Source organism: Pelophylax lessonae, assembly GCF_965119305.1.
Source record: "Pelophylax lessonae genome assembly, chromosome: 2".
Taxonomy (NCBI): domain Eukaryota; kingdom Metazoa; phylum Chordata; class Amphibia; order Anura; family Ranidae; genus Pelophylax; species Pelophylax lessonae.
The window spans coordinates 111,069,412-111,097,246 of NC_138769.1; the positions used below are offsets into that span (position 1 = coordinate 111,069,412).

The 27,835-nt window shown below is 41.1% G+C and overlaps 1 protein-coding gene across 1 annotated transcript in view; it reads right to left on the minus strand.

Moving 5' to 3' along the window:
• Nucleotides 1-27,189, minus strand: part of VEGFD (vascular endothelial growth factor D) — a 99,296-nt gene extending 72,107 nt beyond the window's left edge. Inside the window, exon 1 of the mRNA XM_082247095.1 lies at nt 26,609-27,189. Within this exon, the coding sequence (XP_082103221.1) occupies nt 26,609-26,695 (87 nt within the window). The 5' untranslated portion in view covers nt 26,696-27,189. The remainder of the gene's footprint in view (nt 1-26,608) is intronic.
• Nucleotides 27,190-27,835: the final 646 nt, after the last annotated feature.

A 27,835-nucleotide genomic window follows, 5' to 3' on the forward strand; every position in this document is an offset into this window, starting at 1 on the left:
TGCATAAGGGTAGCCACTTGGCACAGCACCTGAGAGATGGCGGCTATCTGCTATTCCACAGGAGTCAATCAGGTATAATATTAGTATACTTTGGACCAAGTTGAACTCAGTAGTTCAGGTTTACAGTGAAACTCTAGAGATATAACATACAGTACGTATGTTTTAAAAAAGCTACTTTATAATGTAGTTAAATTACATATTTATTAAAAACATAACCTAGGCATAATTCCTCAAAACTGAAAAACATTAAAACAGGACTCCAGCAAAAAAAAGCAAGATACAGATTTTTTATTCATCAAAAGACAAAATAATAAAACAGCTATTGCTACAATATTCAACTTTAACTTTAAAAGAGAAGTTTAAGATTTTTTTTTAAAGAATTATACTTACCTCGGTAATTGCAGCATTGGTCTAATGCTGCATCTGTCCCCTGCCAGCTCTAAGACTGAGAACTGAGCGATCAAAGAGCACTGAGCAGACTGTCTGTCACCCGTTCTCTGCTCTTCCCTCCCCCCTACCCCACGCTCACTGGAGAGCTGGGCTTTGGAGGGGTTGGAAGTGGCTAAACCAGGTTCTGGTCCAGGCATATGATCCAGACCAGTTCTGTGACGTCAGCTGACAGTGGGCTTCAGCCCGCTGTCTGCTGAGGAGTGCAGAACGAACTGCACCCCTGCGATCCATAGGAGAAGTACAGCCAAAATACAGATTTCTCCTGAAGTACTTTTTTCTGCCACTAAGTGTCCTCAGTTTGGTGGCAAGCATCATTCTATCCAACCTATTCAACTGCAAGAGGCTGATACCAAAGCACTTCAGTTACTTACACTAATTGTATAAATACATTTAATGGTGCATTCATGATTACATAGCTACATTAATGTGTGTTTTTGTATTTGCCTAAATGTCAGCTTTATTTTATCTTTTTGCCAGCCATGGCAACAGTACTAGTTTGTTTTATTGGAGTTACTAAAACTATCACTCCTTGCATTTGAAAGTGGCTTTTTTCCTTAGGAGTTTGCACCATGCTTGTGGTCAATTTATTATCACCCCAAATAATATCACTCCCTAAGTGTATCACTTCAGTGTGCTGCACATTATTAAACAGGACAAAAAGTGAAAGTTATTCTTTCAAAAAGGGACACAGAAAGGAATAAAAATCCCTTATCCAAGACTAGACAACGCAATGTTATTATGATCTGTAGGTCAAAAGATATACAGTAAAATTGGGTGTTCTATGGCTTTGGTCATATTTTCCTACCGGCTATTTCTGGACATGATTGTGTTGGACCTTGTTATGTGACATTCAACATTTGTTTTCCATAATGAGTTTTCACCTGAGGTCCACTACTTTATATTCTGTTACACTGTGAAGTCAAAAATAAAGAATTTGAAGAGAAAAAAAAATACAGTAGGCAGCCTATGTTATATGCAAATATTGACTTTTCCTGTAAAAGTCAAGCTTATGCTCTTTCCTGTGCCCTGCTGGTGATCAATGAGGTTGTGCATCACTAAGAGGTTTGAGGGCTTGCGGAGGGTGGAGCGTGACTAGACGTTACAAGATCAGTCAAGCTATATACATCAAAAGTATTGAGACATCTGCCTTTACACACACATGAACTTTAATGGCATCCCAGTCTTAGTCCGTAGGGTTCAATATTGAGTTGGCCTATCCTTTGCAGCTATAACAGCTTCAACTCTTCTGGGAAGGCTGTCCACAAGGTTTAGGAGTGTGTCTATGGGAATGTTCGACCATTCTTCTAGAAGCACATTTGTGAGGTCAGGCACTAATGTTGGACGAGAAGACAGGCTCGCAGACTCCGCTCTAATTGATCCCAAAGGTGTTGAGGTGTTGAAGCCTACAATCTAAGACTGGGATGCCCTTAAAGTTCATGTGCGTGTAAAGGCAGGTGTCCCAATACTTTTGGTAATAAAGTATTTATAACTTTAGCTGTCCACGAAAGTCAAATTGACACACTAATGACTAGAAAAAAGAACAAGCCTTCTTAGAACCTTCCTTTCCAAGGAATTTTTGTTTGAAATTCTACCCATCTATGGCCAGCTTGAGTCATCATTTTCATAGGGTTGTGTGACCGCATAACAAAAAAACAACAAAGAAAGCGCTGTTCCAATGAGTTCAAGTGGACACAACAAAGTTCAAACCACTGAACACTTAATTAGAAAGCTTGACATGCTGATAGTTTAGGATCAAGTCATAAGCCCATATAGGGAGGTAGAGGTGTACCGGATGCCAGAGCTTGGACCAAGATGGACTACATGTTTCGGGGATTAACTCCTTCATCAGGTCTCATCAAGGGGTTAATCCCTGAAACATATAGGTCACCTTGATCCAAGCTCTGGCATCTTCTCCTGTTGGATTCTATTGCCCTGCTGCCGTCTGAGATTCTGGAGACCCATACAGCACGCTTCCTCCCGTGGAGCTCTTCCACCAGCTCCTGAAGTCCCCTCTGACCGACGGTGACAAGCTCTGTTTGCAGCTGTAACATCCAGGTGCGCCAGCAGCTGCTGGCCCTGTCCGTTCATCCAGCCTCAGTTGGATCTACTAATGGGCTTTGCAGAGCCAACAGAGGTACCTGTGAGTTACTGTGCCTACTGGTACACCTCTACCTCCCTGCATGGGCTTATGAATTGATCTTAAACTATCGGCATGTCAAGCTTTTTTAGTAAAGTGTCCACTTGAACTCATTGGAACAGTGCTCCCTTTGCTCTTTTTTTCTCATCCCTCATTTGGCCTTATGAGTTGGGGAGCAGCAGTCTGGGTTTTACCCTTCCCTTTCCACAAGCCACTTTTGGATACACCTATGAGCCTGTTTTTTTTGTTGTTGTTTATTTAGTGACCGCATGTTCCCCCATGTGACAGTGCTGGTGCTTAGTTAATGGCCCTGCACTGTCACAAGGTATGGATCATGTGCTCTTCCAAACCAGGAAGTACCAGGTCTGTTCCCTGCTCCTGCCATCTAAACAGAGCAGCAGAGAGGTAAAGAAAAGGTGAGTATGTGCAGCTCAGGAGAGGTGAATTGGCTGCACCGCAACACACCGAATGGCTTTCCAGTGCAGTAGCAGGCAACACACGTCATGTGTTGAGGTTCACTGCTTTACCCACTTGACCTCCGGAAAGGTTTTCCCTGCTTTATGACCAGGGAATTATTTGCTATTCAGGACTGTGGTACTTTAATTGGCAATTGCGCAGTCATGCAACACTGTATGCAAATTCAATTTACTTTATATCATTTTTTACACAAATAGAGATTTCTTTTGGTGGCATTTGATCACCATTGGGTTTTTATTTTTTAACCACTTTAGCCCCGGTAGATTTGGCTGCTCAATGACCAGGCCACTTTTTCAAATTTGGCACTGCGTTACTTTAACTGATAACTGATAATTGCGCGGTCATGCAGTACCCAAACAAAATTTACGTCCTTTTTTTCCCACAAACAGAGCTTTCTTTTTTTTTTTTGCGACATTAATAAAAAAAAAGCATACATTTTGCGAAAAATTTACATTTTCTAATTTGACAGTTAAAAAATATCCACAATATTCAATTTTTGTCATGTATTTAGGCCAAAATGTATTTAGCTACATGTCTTTGACAAAAAAAATTCTCGATGAGCATATTTTTATCCACTTTAAGACTGAAAGATTTTACCCTCTTCCTGACCAGGCCAATATTTTGCCATTCGGCACTGCGTTAATTTAACGGACAATTGCGCGGTCGTGCAATGCTGTACCCAAATTAAATGCACGTCCTTTTTTTCCCCACAAATAGAGCTTTCTTTTGGTGGCATTTGATAAACTGTGCGATTTTTAATTTTTGAAAAAAGAGTGACAATTTTGAAAAAAAAAAAACAATATTTTTCACATTCTGCTATATGACATTCCCAAAAAAAATTTATAAATCAAAATGTTTGAACATTTTAGGCCAATTTTCTTTTGCTACATATTTTTGGTAAAAAAAATTGCAATAAGCGTATTTTGATTGGTTTGCGCAAAAGTTATCGCGTCTACTAACTACGGGAAAGATTTGTCATTTTTATTGTTTTTTTTTTACTAGTAATGGCGGCGATCCGTGATTTTTTTTGCGGGACTGCGACATTGCGGCGGACAGATCTGACCCCTAACTGACATTATTGACACTTTTGGAGGGACCAGTGACATTACTACAGAAATGAGTGCTAAAAAAATGCACTGTTACTGTAATAATGACACTGGCAGGGAAGGGGATAACACTGTTGGTAATCAAGGGGTTAAATGTATGCCTCCTGCTTACTGACGTGTGGGGGGGGGGGGGGGGGTTCTGTGACACAGACACAGATCGCAGGTTCAGCTATGCTGAATCCTGTGATCTCTCCCTGGCTGTCACAGAGAAGATCCGCCCGCTTTGTTTACACAAGTGGGCGGATTTTCTTACTCTTTCCCCGACGATCTGGGAAGAGAGAGGGTGATCGCCGCCTCTCCTCCTCCGGCCCGACTCCCATTGTGTCTAAACACAGCGAGAGTGAGCCTCCGGGACAGGCAGGAGTCCAATGATGTAGGTCTACGTCGCTGGACACAGGGCTGCCACTGTGCCGCAGTAGCAGCAATGTGAGCAGTCGGAACGTGGTTAATATATAAACAAAAAAAGCCGAACATTTTGAAAAAAATATATTTTCTACTTTCTGTTATAAAATATATCAATTAAAAAACACAAAAAATCATATTTCTTCATAGATTTAGGCCATAATGTATTCTGCTACATATCTTTGGATGAGATCCAGTGTCTGTGGAGGTCATTGGAGTACAGTGAACTCATTGTCATGTTCAAGAAACCAGTGTTGAGATGATTTGAGTTTTGTGACATGGGGCATTATCCTGCTGGAAGGAGCCATCAGAAGATGGGGACACTGTAGTCATAAAGGGATCGACATGGTGAGCAACAATACTCGGGTAGGGCGTGGTGTTTAAAGGATGCTCAATTGGTTCTAAGGGGCCCAAAGTTTGCCAAGAAAATATCCCCCACACCATTACACCACCACCAGCCTGAACCATTGATACAAGGCAGGATGGATCCAAGCTTTCATGTTGTTTATGCAAAATTCTGACCCTACCATCTGAATTTCGCAGCTGAAATCGAGATTTATCAGACAAGGCAACGTTTTTCCAATCTTCTATTGTCCAACTTTGGAGAGCTTCTGTGAGTTGAAGCCTCAGTTTCCTGTTCTTAGCTGACAGGAGTTCACCAGGTGTGGTTTTATGCTGCTGTAGCCCATCTGCTTCAAGGTTCAATGTGTTTTGCATTTAGAGATGGTATTCTGCATACCTTGGTTGTAACGAGTGGTTATTTGAGTTACTGTTGCCTTTCTATCATCTTGAACCAGTCTGCCCATTCTCCTCTGGCCTCTGAAATCGGTTCGAACTTCAGGAAGTTGTCTTCATCATGTCTAGAGGCCTAAATGCATTAGGTGGCTGAAATGTGACTGGCTGATTAGTAATTTATGTTACCAAGCAATTGAACAGATGTACCTAATAAAATAGCAGGGAAACCCGCATTCTATTTGCATCAGTGTGAACCCAGCCTTATTGTCAAAGCTTAAAGCCGAGTTCCACCCTGGGAAAGTTTTTTTTAATAAAAATACCCCCGGGACAGTCAGGGCTAGTGCATTCCACAATGGCTAGCCTCTGATCTGTCCCGGGTTGCACTTACCTTTTAGAAGAAATACTTACCTTGAAAATGTATTGTCCAGCGCTGCCATCTCAGGTGTGGGCAGCTTGAAGCCAGCGCGATCCTCTTCTGTGTCCTCTTCCGTCTTCTTCTGTCCCACGATGCACTGCACTGGCCCCGCCGTCACTTCCGGGGGTGCAGCGTCATCCCTGCACAGCTTCTGGGCATGCCCAGAAGCTGTTTAGCAAGGTATGACGGCGCATGCACCGGAACTGACGTCGGGGGCCGGTGCAGGCGCATTGATTCCTGGGAGCGATGATGTTCAGCTCCCAGGAACCATTGCAAGCCAGGAAGTGACGACTCGCCGTGGCCGCCGAGGGGAGGAAGAGGAAGTAAGGTAAGTATATTTTCTTCTAAACAAGGTAAGTAAAAAAAAAAAATCGCGATTATCCATTTGTTTTTCAGGTGACCCGGAGCAAGAAGATGGAGGTAAGTATAATTTTAGGGTGGAACTCCGCTTTAATTGAACAAGCTGAAGTTAGAAGGTGGTTGGGTACTATCTATGCACGGGGCTCAAGATTTAGTAAATCTCCCCCTATGTGTCCTGAGAACAAACAGTCTTTAATTTTTCTTGAGCAATATAAAAGCAGATGTGCACATAAAAATGCAAACCAAGAAGTGCTGAGGTGACAGAAAATCGAATAATGATTCATTTTAGCTTATTTCCTGACAATGAGGTCAGGTATCTGTTAATCGTATTATTCACCAGTTGGCAGGATACCGCCATTAACAAAGACAAAATATAAAATAAATAAAAAAATATAGGTAATCCATAGGAATAGAGACCCGCACCGTTGCCTATGACAGCCTTCTGGGTTCTTCAGAGGGTGCCTTGTAAAATTGCCTAAAAATTGCTCCAAATTGACCAAAAATTGTCCACAAGCCAGCAAGTGGACCAAGCCTGCCTTTTTATTACACAAAGCCACAGATTTTTATTGTACAGCATTCAAACCAGCCTCCAGTATCCTAAAGTCATCAATTGATAAGGCGCACATTGGGTGCTCCTTGTTTGCCCCTCCCATGCCCCTCTCTGTCAGCACTGGGGGCATGTTAACTAAGTGATGAAGAGAACCTGAGGGAGAAGAGGAACGCTGAAGTACGAGTCAGTACCAGTCTGCAAAGGTTCATTTACTTTGTAAAAATAAATCACTTCTAATGTTGGGTGTGTTGTATAAAACTATTAGTTTTGTTTTTACATTTTAGAATGGGGTGCAGAATTTTAAAGGGTGCCGCGACTGAAAAAAGTTTGAAAAACCCTGGCCTATGAAGTCAAGCAATAGTTCACCATCCAACTGTCTCTTGCCCTGTACCGTAAGATATGGCCTCATCACAGTACAACACCTCCCACTCTCAACCTGATTTCTGGTGTTTAGGGAGTTATGGGCACCTAAAAAGAAGGTGGTTTTGAGTGCTTAAAGTGTTACTAAACCCAGGACTCTGCATTCACTGTATCTGGTCTCCCACAGTACACAGAACATAGGAATGCAATCATTTTAGTCAATATAAACTGCTAAATACCTTTTTCTTATCAGCAGTTAGAGTAGTCTTGTGACATCTATCAGTGTCTGGTTGAAGCTTGTAGGAGTTTTTATTCTCCTGATCGTCCTTTGAGGCTGCAGGACCCCTGACCCTCTGTCTGGACAATGCTGATCGGCCCTGTGCTGATTGCATGCACTCTCCTAAGAAAAAAAAAAACTTTCTAGCAATACACCCCAAACTGAGCATGTGCAGAGTGCCCCCCAATGCTCCTTTCTATCAGGGGATGGTTTGGGGACTGTGGAAGAAGGGGAAGATCAGAGAAGACAGGATCAAACATCCTTTTTACACAATGCGGAGGATTCATCTCTTAGGTTCCACAGTGAGTATTACAAGCATGCTTTACTGCATATACCACTGATTCTCACCCATACCCATACACAAGAGTATCAGCAGAGCTCCAAGGTGCTTGATCCACAGTTGTTTGTCTGTAAGCAGCAATCTATTAAGATGATCCGTACAGCCAGATGTTGCTCTTAAAAATCTTCATGTTTATGGAAAAAGCACAGTGTACAAAACGCAGATGAAACCAGATACCATGTTTCAGCCTACAAGGCCTTAGTCATAACTAAAATCACAGTGTATAAATGCAGATAAAACCAGTTAACGCATTTCAGCCTAAAAGGCCTTAGTCATAACTAAAACCACAGTTTATAAATGCAGATAAAACCAGTTAACGCATTTCAGCCTAAAAGGCCTTAGTCATAACTAAAACCACAGTGTATAAATGCAGATAAAACCAGTTAACGCGTTTCAGCCTACAAGGCCTTAGTCATAACTAAAACCACAGTGTATAAATGCAGATAAAACCAGTTAACGCATTTCAGCCTAAAAGGCCTTAGTCATAACTAAAACCACAGTGTATAAATGCAGATAAAACCAGTTAACGCATTTCAGCCTAAAAGGCCTTAGTCATAACTAAAACCTCAGTGTATAAATGCAGATAAAACCAGTTAACGCGTTTCAGCCTACAAGGCCTTAGTCATTACTAACACCACAGTGTATAAATGCAGATAAAACCAGTTAACACATTTCAGCCTAAAAGGCCTTAGTCATAACTAAAACCACAGTGTATAAATGCAGATAAAACCAGTTAACGCGTTTCAGCCTACAAGGCCTTAGTCATAACTAAGGCCTTGCAGGCTGAAACGCTTTAACTGGTTTTATCTGCATTTATACCCTGTAGTATTTCAAAAAACATGAAGATTTTTAAAAGCAACAACTGGCAGTGCGGATCATATTAATGGACCAATGATTCTCAAACTGTGTGCTGAGATTTGAAGGTGTGCCGTAGGAGTTTTGAAAAATATTTAAAACTGCTAGCGTTTTGAAACCTTAAACATATCGAAAAATGAAATGGTAAATCAATGTCGCAAACGTTAAAAAAAAGTAACATGTATAAAAACGCAATCTCTATCAGCAGCTCTAATTATATTATAATTATAGACATCGTTCCATTCCAACTTTGATGCTTATAAATAAAGTTTGTTCATTGTTTAGCGATGGAGAAATACTTAATCGAGTCTGGAACTCTGAAAGAGAAACTGTTAGATAAAAAGCAAGGAAGCAAGTGAAAGTACATAGAAGATTACATCAAGTATGGCTTCATCACTTCGGGATCTGAAGATGCTCCATTGCTATTCTGTCTGACCTGCAACGCAGTTTTGTAGAACGAGGCGCTTGTTCCCAGCACATTGAAGAGACACTTGGAAACAAAACGTCCAGCTTGAAAGGACAAACCAAAGGAAGACTTTGAAAATCTCATGGCTCAACAAAATAAGCTAAGAAACTTCCAAACTACAATGTAGTGGTGTGCTGTAAAAAGGTTTAGACCTTTTTTGGTGTGTCGCAAAACAAAAAAGTTTGAGAAACACTGGCTACACAGACTAATTTTACTGTGGGTTTAGTAACAACTTTAACAAGGCAGTGAATAGGGTCCTTTCACACGGCACAGTCCAGTTTTTCTTTTTAAACGGACACGGATGACACTTTTGTAGGGTCCGTTCCGTATGTCCGTTTTTCATCCATCCGTTTGCGGGTGAAAAACGGACGTAATGTATGTCTATGGGATTGCGTACGTTAGCGGATGACCATCGGCTGACATCCTTTTTTGCATCCGTTCAGTTTTTTAAACGGAAGAAAAATAGTGTTCTCTTCCGTCTCAAAAAACAGAACTGAACAGATGGTCATCCGATAACGTCCGCAATCCCATAGACATACATTATGTCTGTTTTTCATCCGCAAACGGATGGGAGGAAAAACGCACATACAGAACGCCCATGTGAAAGGACCCCTAGTAATATGTTTCAGGACGTTGAGTAGATACATAGTTACTTTTTGTTTTGCTTGAAGTTATGTTTCAAACTTCACAGGGCATATTAAGTGTCGGTTCACACTGATCCGACACGACTTCGGGCGACTAATGCCGTCGCCCATGCACCACGACTGCGGCGCAGCTTGCAACGACTTCACATAATGGAAGTCAATGCAAGTCCCTCCGACTTTTCAAAAAAAAAAGGTGCAGGAACACTCCTATTGGAACGGTTCCTATTGCACAGCATGGACCGCTACTTGTCAGGCGACCAAGTCGCCTGATAAGTCGGAACAGTGTGAACCGGCACTTAAAGAAGGATTCCAGGAGGTTGTTCCTCAAACAATGCAAAAGTACTAAAAATACGACTTTGAACGGTATGTACACTATATTGTCAAAAGTATTGGGACGCTTGCCTTTACATGCACATGAACTTAAATGACATCCCAGTCTTAGTCCGTAGGGTTCAATATTGAGTTGGCCCACCCTTTGCAGCTATAACAGCTTCAACTCTACTGGGAAGGCTGTCCACAAAGTTTAGGAATGTGTCTATGGGAATGTTTGACCATTCTTCCAGAAGTGCATTTGTGAAGTCAGGCACTGATGTTGGACGAGAAGGACTGGCTTGCAGTCTGCTCACTAATTCATCCCAAAGGTGTTCTATCGGGTTGAGGTCAGGACAAGTGAAGTTCCTCCACTCCAAACTCGCTCGTCCATGTCTTTATGGACCTTGCTTTGTGCACTGGTGTGCAGTCATGTTTGAACAGGAAGGGGCCATCCCCAAACTCTTCCCACAAAGTTGGGAGCATGAAATTGTCCAAAATGTCCTGGTATGCTGATGGCCTAAGAGTTCCCTTCACTGGAACTAAGGGGCCAAGCCCAACCCCTGAAAAACAACCCCACACCATAATCCCTCCTCCACCAAATGATGACCAGTGCACAAAGCATGTTTTATTTTTTATTAATTAGCTTGATTATGTTATATTCCCTAAAATTAAGCCTAGCACTAGCACCTGTTCTTTGATTTGCATACACATTGGCGGTTTGCTCTGATTTATATCTGCTGAGTCAGGCACACTGTATTGGAAGATGTTTATGTCATAGGAATTACATGTTCTTTCTGGCTCAGAGATTCATAACATAACTGTATTACACAATCTTCAGCCTGGGGATGGAAAACGAATCCGCTCAGGGGATATGTGTAAATTAACCCCCCCCCCCCCCCTCAAAAAAAAAAAAATTAGAAAATAAAATACAACTTAGAATATCCTTTGTCAGCAGTGCTAAAAAAATGTATAACTGAAACTCTTTACAATAGCTGAACACAAGTGTCTTTGATTAGTGGACACATTGTCTGGTAATGTGTGGGGTAATCATTCATGTCTAGAATGTTTACTTTTGCAGATGTCTTGATGACCGCAGTGCACAGGGCACTCAATAAAACCCCAGGCTTCACTTGTCAGAATGACTTGTCTGCAAAGGTTATGCATAAACTCAGGACACGTTTGGGTAAAAGAAATACCATTCCCATTTCATCATATGAATATAAAACGCTGAAAATATATATTTAGTATAGTATAGAAAACAATAGCAGAGTCTTGTACTGGGGTAGGGGTTGCTTATTGCAGGAACTACATATCCCAAGGTCCCTGGGTCTCTTGGTCTAGTGCTGGTGCAGGTGAGAGCAATAACCAGAGCTTACCATTTAGAAGAGATGTGTTTGTTTTATGAAACATTTGTGAAACAGAGAAATGGCTAGGCATGCATGTGGCCCAGAACAAGAAGGTGCTTGTCCCCCTAGTATAGAGATAGGGAAATCAAGCAGCCATGACACTACAAACTGCAACTACAACATGTGAGCCCATCATTACAAAGTAAGACACACAAATGACGCAGGGAATAGAACTACAGCAATACCTAGTTAAGGACAAAAGCATTTGAAAGTGTACAAAACCTCTGAGATATAAAATATTCAAGCGTTTAGGACCTTCTGTAGGTCTCTTCCTCGGGTTATTATACATTTCTATAAATGGTTCTGAAACCCACATATTTATTCATGATTTACAAAAAGAAGCAATTAAATAGAACTGTAAATTAAATCCAAATATTTTTCTCAAACACTTGAGTAGAAACCGCTGTTGTAAAGGTCTACAACAAAATGGCAGGTCTGTGTCACTCTTAGGCCCCTTTCTCAGGGGCATTCCGTATGTCCGTAAATCACCCCATCCGTTTGCGGGTGATATACGGACATAATGCATGTCAATGGGATTGCGGGTGTCAGCGGATGACCATCCGCTGACATCCGATTTGCGTCCTTTCAGCTCTGTTCCGTTTTTTGGAACGGAACAGAACCCTATTTTTCTTCCGTTTAAAATATGGAACGGATGCAAAATTGGATGTCAGCGGTGTCATCCGCTGACATCTGCAATCCCCATAGACATACATTATGTCCGTATGTCAACCGCAAACGGATGGGATGATATGAGGACATACGGACCGGATGTCCGTGAAAAAAAAAAAAAGTGCCGCAGCGGAGGAAAAAAACTGAGCGCCCGTGTGAAAGAAGCCTTAATGCACTCTACAATCACAAAATGTATCATATGGGTTTAGTCTTGTCTCCATCGAAAGTAGAACACCCCTCTAATGTGTTTCACCCAATTATGGGTTTATTCAGTGTACGGGGACATGCTATTCTGTGGTAGACCTAACATTGAGTCTAACAAGCCTAATCAGCTAACCAGCACCTGGCAGCAAGTATTGAACCGAGGATACACAGGGGTGTTTGAGTGGTACTGCTTTGGTTTAGAGACTGTTAAAAATGGTTAGGCTGGCGACAGATGAAACTAAATTTGGCCAGCTCAGCAGGGACAAGGCGAATATCGATCCATAAGTGGCCATCCCCGCTTGACAGAAGTTCATATTCAGAGCATCACCAACTAGCGTACATAACCACACTCAGGAGTAGGACACTACGTGCCCTAAAGCCCCGTACACACGTAGCTATTGTCGGCCGAACGATCGGCCGTCTTTTGTCCGGTGCTGCCCTGTCGGCTGAAAAGTGCTAAAGACTGCACACGAATTTTGTCGGCCAACAACAGCCGACTGCAGAAGTGATGTCATGTGATGGTTAACTTTCCGTGTGTTTTTCTTTTCTGAGCATGCCCAGTCTTGCTAATCTGCTGTTTGTCGGCCGAATTCTGTACTGACTGAGGAACAATCGGCCGTTCTGGTGACGGCCAACAAAAATTTTAAAGTCTGCACGCCAGATTCTGTTCGGCTGAAAATTCGCTGTCGGTTGTCGGAAGCATCATACTAACAAGCCTACAATCGGCCGATCGGTCGTCGGCCGAATATTTACGGCCGACAATCGCTACGTGTGTACGGGCCTTAAGGAATAAAAGGCAGCCCCTATTGGTGGCCCTTCCACAGCTATGGACAACTCAGGTATATGACACAGCAGTGCAAATAACACAAAACAAAAGAATAAAACAAAAGAACAAAAGTATTTACACTTATTGCAGCAGCAGGTGCTGTGTCCTGCAATGAACGCAGAGAAAAGGATTTTACAGTGAGTACAAAAAATGACTATTTTCTTTTTCGTTAATAGGAGGACACATTTCTGCTTTAGATCATCTCTAACTGGAATTTCCCAAAGCAGTGCAACAATGGGACAGGCAAAGAAACATGCAAAATCAGACAGTCTTAAAGAGGAAGTAAACTCACTTATAAAAAACGAGAAAAAAAAAAGCCCTGTAAAGAGAAAGGCATAATGAGCTAGTATGCATCGCATATTAGCTCATTATGAAGTACTTACCTTAAAACGAAGCCCCCGCCATGCCGCCCACTCAGCGACAGGACGGCCGACATGTCCGGCCGTCCTGCTTCCGGGTTCGCGTCCTCTGGCCATCTGACTGGCCGGAGGCGCGATTACATCACTGCCGCGCGTGCGCGCGGGAGCCGCCGTTCACGGCATAGGACTCCGAAGGAACGGCACGTGTGGCCGTTCCTTCAGAGCGCATGCGCCGATGATGTCATCGGCAGTATGCACTCTAAATATCTCCTAAACGGTGCATCTTTAGGAGATATTTATAGCACCTATAGGTAAGCCTTAATATAGGCTTACCTATAGGTAAAAGTTTGTGAAGTGGGTTTACAACCTCTTTAAGAAAAACTTTACAGGCCAATCAAACAGCTGCCTGCTATACGTCCAAAACTGGCATCAGCTAATGCTGCCACATCTACCTAGTAAAATTTAGCGAATATAGTGCCTTGAAAAAGTATTTACACCCCTTAAAATTTTCCATATTTTGTCATGTTACAACCAAAAACATAAATGTATTTAAATTGGGATTTTATGTGGTAGACCAACACAAAGTGGAACATAATTGTAAAGTGAAAGGAAAATTATAAATGGTTTAAAATTTTTTTTACAAATAAATATCAGAAAAGTGTGGAGTGCATTTTTATTCAGCCCCCCAAAGTCAATACTTTGTAGAATCTCCTTTCGCTGCAATTACAGCTGCAAGTCTTTTTGGGTATTTCTCTACCAGCTTTGCACATCTAAAAAGTGACACCTGGGCACCTGGATGACTTTCTATTGCAGGTCCTTGCTTGGAACTGGAATCCAACCTATTTTAAAGTAATTGTAAAGTCTCCTTTTTTAAAAAAATAAAAATAACAAACATGTTATACTTACCTCCTCTGTGCAGTTGGTTTTTCACAGAGCAGCCCATATCCTCCTCTTCTGGAGTCCCTCTTCTGCTCTCCTGGTCCCTCCCTCCTGGTAAATGCCCCCACAGCAAACAGCTTGCTATGGGGGCACCCGAGCAGAGACATAACTCTGTGTGTCCATTCAGACACAGAGCTGTGGCCTGCCCCCGCTCCTCTGTATTCTTATTTACTGACTGACTTTGATTGACAGCAGTGGGAGCCATGCGCGCCGCTGCTGTATCTCAGCCAATCAGGAGGGAGATTTCCGAGACGCCGAGGCGATTCGTGGACATCGCTGTATAGAGATGGGCTCAGGTAAGTATTAGGGGGGCTGAGGGGAGCTGCTGCACACAGAAGGCTTTTTATCCTAATGCATAGAATGCATTGGAGAAATTGTCCTTTCCAGAACCTCAAAGATCACTCACTGAAGATATTTTCAGAAAGCGACAGTACTAATGACCTTCAATTTGGCATGTCTGGGTATCTTGATTGGTAGGGTTCTTGATTGGCAGGGATGTCCTGCAAGCCTCTATATTTGGTGTTTCATATGAATGAAGTTGTCCTGTGTCCAAGAAAGTTCCAAAAGTGGTGTCAGCCATTTACCTGAATGAGGACATGTTGCTTTCATCATTTTGTCCTAAACCAGTCCACCCCAGGAAAGTGGCCCTTCATTCCTTGGATTTAGTCAAGTCAGTTAGGGTGTACAAGAATGCCACAGCTGGGTTTTGTAGAACATACTCCCTGTTCATGGTTGTAGAGGACCCACATAAGGGCTTTGCGGGATTGACTGATATGATCTCATTGGAAATGGAACTATTTGTACCAAAATAAAAAGTATGCAAAATAAGTGTGTAAAATGTGACAATCAATAAATCTTTGTTCACCAATGCCAGAAGGCTGCCAAGCATAATAGGGAAATTGGAAGCTCTGGTGCACGAGGAGAACTATGATTTAATTGGTATTGCTGAATCTTGGCTTCATTCTTCACATGACTGGGCTATTAATATTCCTATCTATGTTCTCTTATGAAAAGACAGGGTAAAACGGAGGGGTGGTGGTCTCTGTCTCCATGTGAAAAGTGATCTCAAAGTGAGTGTGAAAGAGGACCTAGTTGATGGAGAGTGTGAAGAGTCTGAAGCAGTATGGGTGGAAATGGGGGTGCGTAATACAAAGATTATCATTGAAGTTTGTTATAGACCTCCCAGTATTAATGAGGAGAAGGAGACTCAGCTCCTTGCACAGATAGAAAGGGCTGGGACAGTAATAATAATGGTGGAATTTACCTACCCACACATTGACTGAAGTAATAGTACTGCTGGAACAGTTAAAGGGCAAACATTTATAAACAGTTTTTAAAGGCCCTGGCTAGAAATTATGCTCTGTTGGACCTGGTAATCTCAAACCATGCAGAGCTTATTACTAATATTCATATAAAAGAACATCTGGGTAGCAGTGACCATAATATGATTTCATTTAATGTTAGCTGTAAGCAACAAACACATACAGGAAATATAAAAACACTTAACTTTAAGAGAGCAAATTTTCCAAGGATGAGGGCTGCTCTCCAAGACTTAGACTGGGAGGGAATATTGGCATCGATGAACACAGAACAGAAACTGGAATTCACTGCAAAGTATATTCCCATGGGCAATAAGTTTAAAAGGCTAAAAATAAAACGTATGTGGCCCACGGCCAAAGTTTAAAAAGCTATAAATAATAAGAAAAGAGCTTTATAAAATATAAAAATGAAGGAACACTATCATTGTTTAATTGTTACAAAGAATATAACCGAATATATAAAAAGGAAATCAAGGACACAAAAATTCAAAATGAATCACAGTTTGCAAAAGATAGGACAAACCCCCAAAAATTCTTCAACTATATTAATAGTAAAAAGGTCAGGTCTGAGCATGTAGGCCCTTTACAAAATAATCTGGAATGGGTGATTGGGGACAAAGAGAAGAAAAATACTTTTTTCAGCTCTGTGTATACAAACGAGCATGGGGGAGCTTATGACCATAATGAGGATGGTATTGACACAGCCCCAAATGATCCACAATGGCTCAAAAGTGATATGGTCCAGAAATATTTACACAGAATAAAAGTGGATAAAGCACCTGGACCAGATGGCATCCACCCACGCATCCTAAAGGAATTGAGATCTGTAATTTCAAAGCCTTTGTTTCTAATTTTTAGGGACTCGTTAAGGACTGGAATAGTATCACTGGATTGGCGTAGGACCAATGTGGTGCCTATATTTAAAAAGGAATCAAAGTCCTTGCCAAATAACTATAGACCTGATAGTTTAACTTCTATAGTCGGGAAGATACTGGAGAGTTTAATAAAAGACCACATAGATGAGTTCTTTCTGGAAAAAAATATTTTAAGCAACAGACAGCATGGATTCATGAAAGACTGAAGTTGTCAAACAAACCTGATTTCTTTTTATGAGGAGTTAAGTAAAACCTTTTACAGAGGGGTGGCTGTAGGCATAGTATACTTGGATATTGTAAAAGCGTTTGACACAGTTCCCCACACACGGCTAATGTGTAAGGTAAAGTCTACAGGTTTGGAAAGATCAGTTTGTAAATGGATAGAAAACTGGCTAAAAGATAGAATTCAGAGAGTAGTGGTTAATAATTCTCAGAATGGTCTAAGGGTATCAGTAGTGTACTCCAAGGTTCAGTGTTGGGACTCTTACTTTTTAATATCTTTATAAATGATATAGGGTCTGGGATTAAAAGTACCATTTCATTATTTGCAGATGACAGCAAGCTTTGCAGTGGAATAACTTCCTTACAGGATGTCTTCAATTTACAAGCTGACCTCAATTCATTGGGCAACTATGTGACAAATGGGGTTTAATGTTAATCAATGTAAAGTTATGCACTTGGGGGCTAAGAATATGCATGCATCATACATACTAGGGGGAGTAGAACAGGGGGAATCCATAGCGGAGAAGGAGCTGGGTGTTCTGGTAGATCATAATCTTAATAATAGCATGCAATGACAAGCTGCGGTTTCCTCCTTTCTGGTATTAACAGAAGTATGCAATCCAGAGAGATAGATATCATTTTGCCCCTGTATAAATCATTAGTAAGACCTCATTTGGAATATGCAGTTTAGTTTTGGGCACCAGTTCTCAAAACTGAACTGCATATATCAGGGAACTGGAGAAAGCACAGAGAAGGGCAACCAAACTGATAAGAGGCATGGAGGAGCTGAATTTATTCTCTCTGGAGAAGAGGAGATTAAGGGGGGATATGATCAACATGTATAAATACATAAGGGGTCCAAATGGTGAACTTGGTGTTGAGTTTTTCACTTTAGGGTCATCACAGAGGACAAGGGGGCACACTTTACGTCTAGAGGAAAAGAGATTTCGTCTCCAAATGCGGAAAGGTTTCTTCACAGTAAGAGCTGTGAAAATGTGGAGTAGACTCCCTCCAGAGGTGGTTCTGGCCAGCTCAGTAGATTGGTTTAAAAAAGCCTGGATTCTTTCCTAGGTGTACATAATAACTGGGTACTAATATTTATAGGTAAAGTTGATCCAGGGAATAGCCGATTGCCTCTTGGGGGATCAGGAAGGAATCTTTACCCCTGCTTTAGCAAATTGGATCATGCTTTGCTGGGGTCCTTCCTCAGGATCAACTGTGGATATGGGATTGTATGGTTGTGTTTTTCTTTATTGTTTTTTTTTTTTTTTTGGTTGAGGCAGATGGACTTGTTTCTTTTTTCAACCTGACTAACTATGTAACTATGATCTCACGCTGGATCCTACAAAGCAAGAGTATGCCATCCAGCACTGAGAACCAATATTTCCATTACCAGTACACTTAGGGCAGTCGGCGTATTTGGGCTTTCCACCATTAGCCATTTATTTAACAGGTTTGTAAAGTGGTCACTGATCATCTGTTCATATACAGTGCCTTGACAGTATTCATACCCCTTGAAACTTTCCACATTTTGTCATGTTACAACCAAAAACGTAAATGTATTTTATTGGAATTTCATGTGATAGACAACACAAAGTGGCACAAAGCGGTACATAAATGTGATGTGAAAGAAAAATGATAAATGGTTTTAAATATTTTTTTTACAGAAAAATATCTGAAAAGTGCAAGGTGCATTTTTATTTTACCCTCCAGAGTCAATACCTTGTAGAACCACCTTTGACTGCAAAAACAGCTGCAAGTCTTTTTGGGTATGTCTCTACTAGCTTTGCACATCTAAAGAGTGACTTTTTTGCCCATTCTTCTCTGCAAAATAGCTCAAGCTCTGTCAGATTGGATGGAGAGCATCTGTGAACAGCAATTTTCAAGTCTTGCCACAGATTCACAATTGGATTTAGGTCTGGGCTTTGACTAGGCCATTCTAAGACATGATTTTGCTTTGATCTAAACCATTCTATTGTAGCTCTGGCTGTATGTTTAGGGTCCTTGTCCTGCTGGAAGGTGAACCTCTGCCCCAGTCTCAAGTCTTTTGCAGACTCTAACAGCTTTATTTCTAGGATTGCCCTGTCTTTGGCTCCATCTATCTTCCCATCAACTGTGACCAGCTTCCCTGTCCCTGCTGAAAAAAAGCAACCCCACAACATGATACTGCCACCACCATGTTGTACGGTGGGGATGGTGTGTTCAGGATGATGTGCAATGTTAGTTTTCTGCCATATATAGTGTTTTGTTTTTAGGCCATACAGTTCAATTTTGGTCTCATCTGACCGGAGCACCTTCTTTCACATGTTTGCTTTGTCCACCACATGGCTTATCCCAAACTGCAAACGGGACTTCTTATGGCTTTCTTTCAACAATGGCTTTCTTCTTGCCACTCTTCCATAAAGGCCAGATTTGTGGCGTGCACGACTAATAGATGTCCTGTGGACTAATTCTTCCACATGAGCTATGGATCTCTGCAGCTCCTCCAGAGTTACTATGGACATCGTTGCTGCTTCTCCGATTAATGCTCTCCTTGCCCGGCCTATCAGTTTAGTGTCATACTCTTTCCATTTTCAGATGATGGATTGAACAGTGGTCCGTGAGATGTTCAAAGCTTGGAATATTTTTTTATAACCTAACCCTTCTCCACAACTTTATCCCTGACCTGTCTGGTAGGTTCCTTGGCCTGCATGATGCAGTTTTTTCACTAAGGTTTTATAACAAACCTCTGTGGGCTTTACAGAACAGCTGTATTTACACTGAGATGAAGCCCCTTTTCACATCAGCGCAATTTGACATGCGATTTGACAGGTTAAATCACATGTCAAATCGCTGCCTATTGCTGGCAATAGGAGCGTCCCAATCAGTGCGACACCGACTTTGCAGCGCAGCATTGATTTCCAAAAGTAGTTCCTGCACTACTTCTGGCGACTTCAGGGGCGACTTCAATAGACATCTGTAAATTAACCCACACACATGTCTTTCAAGTCACCCATGAAGTCGGACTGAAATGCAGCTTTGAAATTGTGCGAGTTCAGATGAAGTTGCACGATTTCAAAGCCGTGTTCAGTGTGAACGATGGCTGAATTACACACAGATGAATTTTATTTACTAATTAGGTGACTTCTGAAGGCAATTGGTTTCACTGAATTGGATTTTAGTTAGGTGTATCAGAGTAAAGGGGGCTAAATACAAATGCACACACACTTTTCAGATATTTATTTGTAAAACATTTTGAAAACCATTTATCATTTTTCTTCCACTTCACAATTATGTGCCACTTTGTGTTCATCTGTCACATAAAACCCCAATAAAATCCAATTACGTTTTTGGTTGCAACATGACAAAATGTGGAAAATTTCAAGAGGTATGAATACATTTTCAAGGCACTGTATATGAAAGTATGATCAGTGACCATTTTCCAAAACTGTGAAATGAATGGCTGATGGTGGAAACCCCAAATACACTGACTGTCCTGATAGAGTGTACTGTTAATTGGAAATGGTGGTTCTCAGGGCTGGGTGACATACTTTTGCTTTGCAGGATCCAGCATAAGATCATATTGGTCAATGCTGCAAAGCCTTTATGTGGGTTGTCCACAACCATGAACATGGAGTATGTTCTACAAAACCCAGCTGTGGCATTTTTGTACACCTAACTGACTTGACTAAATACAAGGAATGAAGGGCCACATCCCTGGGGTGGACTGGTTTGGGACAAAATGATGAAAGCAAGATGTCCTCATTCAGGTGAATGTCTGACACAACTTTCAGAAAAGAAATCCACATGAAGCACCAAATATAGAGGCTTGCGGGAAATCCCTGCCAATCAAGATACCCAGGTGCACCAAACTGAAGGCCACTAGTACGGCTGCTGTCTGAGAACATCTTCAGTGGGACATCTTTTAGGCTATGGAAAGGACAATTACTCCAATGCAGGCAATACTACCTTAAGATAGGTTGGACTCCAGTTCCAAGCAAGGATCTGCAATAGAAAGTCATCCAGGTGCCCTACAATTGTTATCACTCTTGACATCAAGGTGACTAAGACTGGGGGCAATGTTTTGGTAAACACACAAGAAGCTGTGACTAGACTGAAGGATAAGGCTGCAAATTGATAGTGTTCCCCCATCATAAAGTCCAGGAACCACTTGTGCCCCTGATAAATGGGTACATAAAGATATGCATCCTTGATGTCTTTAGATGCTAGAAAGGCCCCTGATTCAGGGTTTCCATTGCGAACAGATCAGCTCCATCTTGTACTTTCAGATTTCGACATAAACATGGTGTATAATTTAGTGACAAATTTCGCTCCTCTTTGGCAATGTAAAGAGGTTTAAATAAAACCCCTGACATTTTTCTGTGATCAGAAGTGCAATTACCACCCCCTACGCCAAGAGTCCCTTGATGGCCAGATGCATATCTGCTAACCTCTCATTCTGTGATAGATGCAGGTTCGAGGCAAAAAAACACCCCAAAAACCTTGATCTTGTACCCAGAGACTACCAATTTATGAACTCATTTGTCTAATACATGGAGACCGCAAATGCCAGAACTCAATCCCCACCTTAAACTGGACTGGCAGGGGAAAAACTCCATGAAATGTAGGAGGAGGACTTCGTGGCAGACTTGGTGGGGCTTGGACTGTGAAGGACACTTGCCCCCTACAGAGCTAGACCTACTTGACTCTGCTATTTACACACATTTTTTCTGTCTATACCTTTACTCAAATTCTAATATGCAAGTAGCATGAAGCCTTTCTATACAATCTATATAATACATACTCAGTAATTACTTCCTTTTACTCATTCCATATAGATACTAAGTCTATGTGATTATCAGCATCAATCTCATCACCTTTATCTACATTTCTTTTGTGTGCGGCGTCCTTCGCCCTGCCCGCGGACCGTATGCTCCCTCAGCTCCCGTGGGAGGCGCTTGGGTCTCTGCCTCTGCCTCCAGCTATGTTTCACTACCAGTCTCACTGTGTAAGTTTGTGGAAACGTGGGGATTGTTTCCCCTCTCTTCCCCCCCCCCCCTCCCAGTCTTTTTACCATCATATAACACAATGTTTCTTACACACATCTCTTATAGATATGGATCATACACCTACTCTTGAAGAAGTGGAAAGTTTATTCCACGAAAAGCGTCAGTTATGGATGTTTATGATGTCATTCCAATACTCTGTTACTATTTTTTACATTGTCATGTTGGTCTATTTGAACTTGGCTTGGGGGTTCTCAGCCTTGCCATTGAATCTTATACTATTTATCTATGATGTCTGTATTTATATGTTATGTTTATACATATTATACTTTTGCACATATCAATAAATGAAGTTATTTTGTTCCATCAGTCTTGTCAAGTTATGTCTCTCATCTAAAGTCCCAACCTCTCTGCATTTTTAATTGATATTAGGGATGGAGACGTACGGCAATTCCCACTGTGCGCCTCATTTAAAGTCCCGCCCTCCCTCCCTTTTCCTACACAGCTAGAGGGCTTGGGGAAATGATTATTATAATTTCCTCACGAAAAAAAAAAAAAATCACTTCTAGACTGACAATATAGGTCCAGATTTGCAAAAGGAATCCTTGGTTTTCCTGAACTGAAGCAGGAATGTATTCTTTCCTCTGTCAAGATTCATGATGATCCCCAAACAGCTGATCCCCATGTGAGTGGCATATCTGTAAAAGCCTTCTTAGACATTTGGTCAGTCAACCAGCATTTAAGCCACAGCAACTTGAGGATGACCAATGCAGAGGCACACAGCCTGGATGATAAGGAACCAGAGCTCAATTCCTCATCAAAAATAAACTTTAAGCCCTGTACCACATAAATGTTACACTCAGTCCTCCTCTAAACCCTTGTGCAAGAGTTTTGCTCACTGTCACTGTCTGTGACACAAGCCATGATGCTACAGCAGGACACAATAATGATCCTATTGTACATGGATTTAGCCACTCCCTCTGCTTTCCCATCTTTTGGCTCTTTAGGCTGGGGATTTTAACTAGACTCACAGAGATGTCGGGCACTGAGAGTTTGGCACTCATACAGGCCATGTGAGCCATTTCAGCTGCCTTAACCATTGCTAATCCAATCTCCTCAACATGCATGATCTTCTTAATCTCCACTTCCACCTTGGTTTCTTCATCCTCAGTGGCTCTTCCCTAGTCCTCTCTCTATCTACTCCAAATGTAAATGACACAAACAAATGTAACTGACACAAACTTCTTCTCTTGGAGTGAGGTGGAGGTGGATCATTCTCTGAGGATACAGACCCTGTATCTAACCCCCTGTTCGTCACTCAGGCTGCACTCCCCACTTGAGACAACTCCTTTGCACAATCCTCTAGGACACAGAGGGAGGTGGTAGATGTTTTTTACCCAGTTGTGTCTGGGCACATGTTCAGAAAGCCGGGAGTGATCACCACACACACATAGGAGAGGCAGCCGCATAGATTTCAACCTGGGAACATCTTCTATGGGACTGCCCCTTTCCTCTATCCAGTGTTTCTTGTGCCTCTCAGGGCAGAAGCTTTTTACAGAGATTGCCACCACAGCTCCTGCATCAGGCAAACACAAAGAACAAATGCTGTCACTCAGCTGTAACCCCCTCCACAGCCATTAAAAGGATAGTAACCCCAAAAACACACAGATCATCCCACTAGCCCCCAGAAGTAACCCCGCAATGGGGAACCAGCCAGCCACACTACTTGCCATAGACTTGTGCCTTAAAGGGATAGGTGCCCCAAAAGCACAGAGACCCCAAACCCCAGACTCAGTAGTAACCCCACACTAAGGGGAACCATAGACTCTCTAAACACCTCAAACATTAACCCCCAGTGAATTAAAATAGAGTGAGTGGGGGAGGGATTGGAACAGATTGTGTATCAGGAAATTATTACATATTCAGCATAATCAGTATAGAAAGGGCTGCTTCTTTACAACAATCATCAGCTTTTGGAATACTCTACCAAAGTAAATGGTGATGGAAAAAGTTTGTGGATTGGATGCATTTCTTTGCATCTTCGGCTAGAATTAGTAGGATTCATCCTTGAAGTAAATACAAGTTACCTGAAAGAACTGATGAGGCCAAGAAGCATTTCCTTAGTATGTTTTTTTTTCCATCTGGGTCAACAGTATTTACAAAAATTTAAAAATATAAGAATAGGCAGAACCTTTTTTAACGATAATTATGGCATAATATATCCTGATACTGAATGTTTTTATTTCATACTGTATTAAAAAGAGAACGATAATCCTGTTTCACTAATTTAGATATAGCTGGCATATAGTCCACTGTTAGGTGTGTTAAAAGACAAACTCCTGGTAAGTAACTACACAATTGAAACATATTTTCATTAGAGTCCATTCACACTGGTACGACTTGTCAGGTGACTTGGTCAGCCTGACAAGTCGTGCACCGTCGCTCCCACTGTGTAATGCAGAAGCCGTTCTAATAGGAGCGACACAAGTCGCTCCGACTTAGAAAAAGGGTCCTGTACTACTTGGGGGCGACCTGGAGGCGACTTGCATTGACTTCCATTATGTGAAGTCCGTGCAAGTCGCGCCGATGTCGCGCTGCACGTGACTTCACAGGTCGCCCCCTAAGTCGGAGCGACCTAATGTGAACGGGGACTAACATGCACAGTTAGTTTTGTGATATAGTCACCACTGCTAGACAACATAGCTATGTCTATGACCTCCATTGCACAGTTTGGTCAAGAAAGGCTTGGCCAAATACCCAGTCTGCTGATTATGTCCTTGACTGCACAACCAGTCCTCATTGCTCTGCTCACTCTAATCTTTCTCTCTGTCAGCATGCTCAGTCTCAGCACATGTGCACTGCAGCAGCACCTGATTGGCTCAGAGTACTGGCTCTCCCTCTCCCAATCTGATACCTGCTGTGCAGATATTCAGTGAAACTAAAAAAGAAAAATTCAGTTACTTATATCTATTTGCATTTAAAACATTTAATAATATTTAATCATCTTTAAAACCTATATGGAAGCATTTATAAAGATTATTTTTAAAATAAATGTCCCAATGTATATCATAGTTTAGTCTTCTTCAGAATAAAAGAAATACAGGTTATCTACCAAAAGTTGCAATCTTTATTAAAACATAATAACCAATCTGTAATCTACAATTCCAGCAGCCTACGTTTATCGGATGTAACATTAAATCTTGTTGGATTCCTCTTGGAACATTTTTTGGTATGTTAGAACCATGGTTAACCAATAAAAGTTATAAAAGAAAATTGGAACAAAAAACATTAAGCATCAGTTTTAATGTTTTCAAAATCTTAACTGTCATTAATGTTTTTGTGTATTCATTTGCTGTAATAAATGTGAGGTTCAGAGAGAAAACAAACTGAGATGATTGGAAATACTATAGCAAGTTCTAGAATACTACACATATGAAGAGCACCAAGATTATTCCCCTGCTGATAAGAAGAGCTAGGTACAGAGTTTCTTTCACAAAACAGTGAAAATGGAATAGTACACTGGACATCCAGTGCTGAAATTAGCATTTTTTGTTCTAGGATATACTGCTTTCATTGTTTTTTTTCTTTATGTTTACTATACAGAAAGATGAATATAAAACTATATTTTACACTGAACTGAGCACAGTTGCATTGTTGTTGATGGAACACTGCGCACCACTGTTTAAAGATTAGTAATACAGCAATGGGCACAGAGCTGGAAAATAAAGAAAATTTTACTTTTGAGTGCAGCAATTTACACACATATATGTGTATACGCACGTGTATATACATTTATTGCAACACTGGTACCTAAAAAGAAGAATTTTATGCATATATATATATATATACACTCATGCGCACATTTACGCAAGGTCTTAATAGAACATTTTGCTCAGGATCATTAGGTCAACAAGATCCAGAGTATAAACATCAGGAAAATTATTGCATCCACGTGCAAGAGGCCCTACAAGCAAATTAGAAGTTTAAACTTTCCATTATTTTTAATACCATTAAAGATTTTGGTCCAGTTTTATATGCGACCCATATGTTGTGACCTTGCAAACTAGCCCTTTAGGTATGGAGCCAAATGTATCAAGTGCCAGTACTTCATAATGCTTTATTTGATATTTCACAATCTTCCTGTGGTCACTTAGAAACTTTAACATCTGTAATTTCTGTCTTATGAGTCAAGTAAAATCAGTGGTACAAAATGTGTAGTATAAATTGTTCTAAAGTCTCAGCCAAGTGCTATTTTTTTTTAAACAACTGAATACATGCCAAACTATACCAGATGACAGAAAGTTTCTGATAATCAAGTCTACAAATTTGTTTTACTTTTAAGTAATTCTTAATGGTAAACCACTATTTTTGTACCCTTCATGGTGGTTCTGTAACCTTATATTTTATCTTTCCATACTCATTTATACTGGGGAAAAAAAACAAACATAAATAAATGAATAAATGGATGATTCTAGCACTATAGAGAAAATAAAAGTAATTGCTGCCATTATAAAACTATTTTCTACCTTTTTTGTTTTTCACTTTGCTAGTCATAGTAACCTAATTAAGATTTATTTGAATACATAGCCTGTCATTGTTATACTACTGGACTTACTTAATTAGGCAGTGTAGAGTAACCCATAGCAACCAGTCACAATTCAACTCCTTCTGGTTTGACTACAATAAACTGAAATTTTATTCCTTAGATATATTCTGTAGATATATAGATGTACATTGCACTAGCAGACTACTTTACACACAGCATCCTCTGTACCTGGTATGAACAGCATTAACTGCCAACCAGAGGCAGTGGCTGGCAAGTAGGCTAGGAGCGGTCAGTCTTTATTACATACAGTCCTATCAGCAGACCTACAAGGCTTCCACAGTTCGGATCTCCAAAAGGAACACATGTCCTTACCTTAACACGTCCACTGTCGAAGTCAAATGCTTGAAGAAGATGCAAAGACGCCACCAAAATGCTTGCAACACCCCACAAACGGGTCATATTGGCGTGCAGTGTTCCAGTAAAAATTAGGCACTGGATAAAGAGCAGCTACAGATACCTATTTTAATGTACATGGTGTTAAAAGTCCCTTAAAGAAAACAGGCAGATTGCTGACAGCCACTCCAGTAATTGCGGGAATAGATAATTACTGGCCAGAAATAGAACAGCTGGAAAAGGACTTATGTCGATTTCAGTCGCTTTCCTCTCTTTTGAATCATCATGCAATGAAATGGGCAAATAAAGACAGGAGTTCCAGAAGATCCAAACAGTACCTAAGTAAAATGGAGCAAGTCCCAGGACATTATCTCTGGATGCAGAGGAGGAACGGATATTTGCAGCAGGGCACAGCAGAAATCCAAACTCTGTATTGAAAGTTTCTTCACAGTGTTCAAGGAAGCATGTGTGTTAAATGTGATACAGAGCTTGGCAGTAAAGGCAGTCAGACTCTGGCTTCTCTCCCATTCCGACTCACAGCAGATGACAATAGCCAATAGCCTTGCAGAATTCCTTACAAATAAGTTACTGCTGATCTCCTTGTATCATTCCTGGATACCTGAGATCAATAGCTCTATATGGGCAGCTGAACATCACAGTGTTACAGAGCAGTGTGACATCATTCAGAAAATGCAAAAGAACAAACCATTGCCATGTAGTCAGATGTTGGAAATCAGAGGATTTGGAGCTAGTAGTAGTTGGTCACATTTAGCTGGACTTTCTTTGTAATGTTGAAGAGGTTTACTTGCCTATTAAAGCAGCTTCTTCAGGTCTGATGTTCTGTTTTAATGAATGTCAGGAACATACCCTAGCCACTTCTTTCAGCTATAATAAGGGACAAAGCGTACTAATGTGAACAGGGCCAAATGAAGTACAAAGGTTTCTACTTGTTGAACATTGGCGCACCTAGGCGTAAGCAGGACAAAAAGGCTCAGGTGCGAACAGGGCCTTAGAAAAACACAGGTAGCTTAGTCACCTTAAGGCTCATACACAAGACGAAAATATCGGAAAAATTATGTTTTGTTTTGTGTTTTTGCATGCTAGTCTCATATCAAAAATCAAGAGGATACTAAAGTTAAAAAATTCTTGTACGACAGTATACAACTTCAGAAAAGATGTAATGTGTTGTATTGTAATGTAATGTAT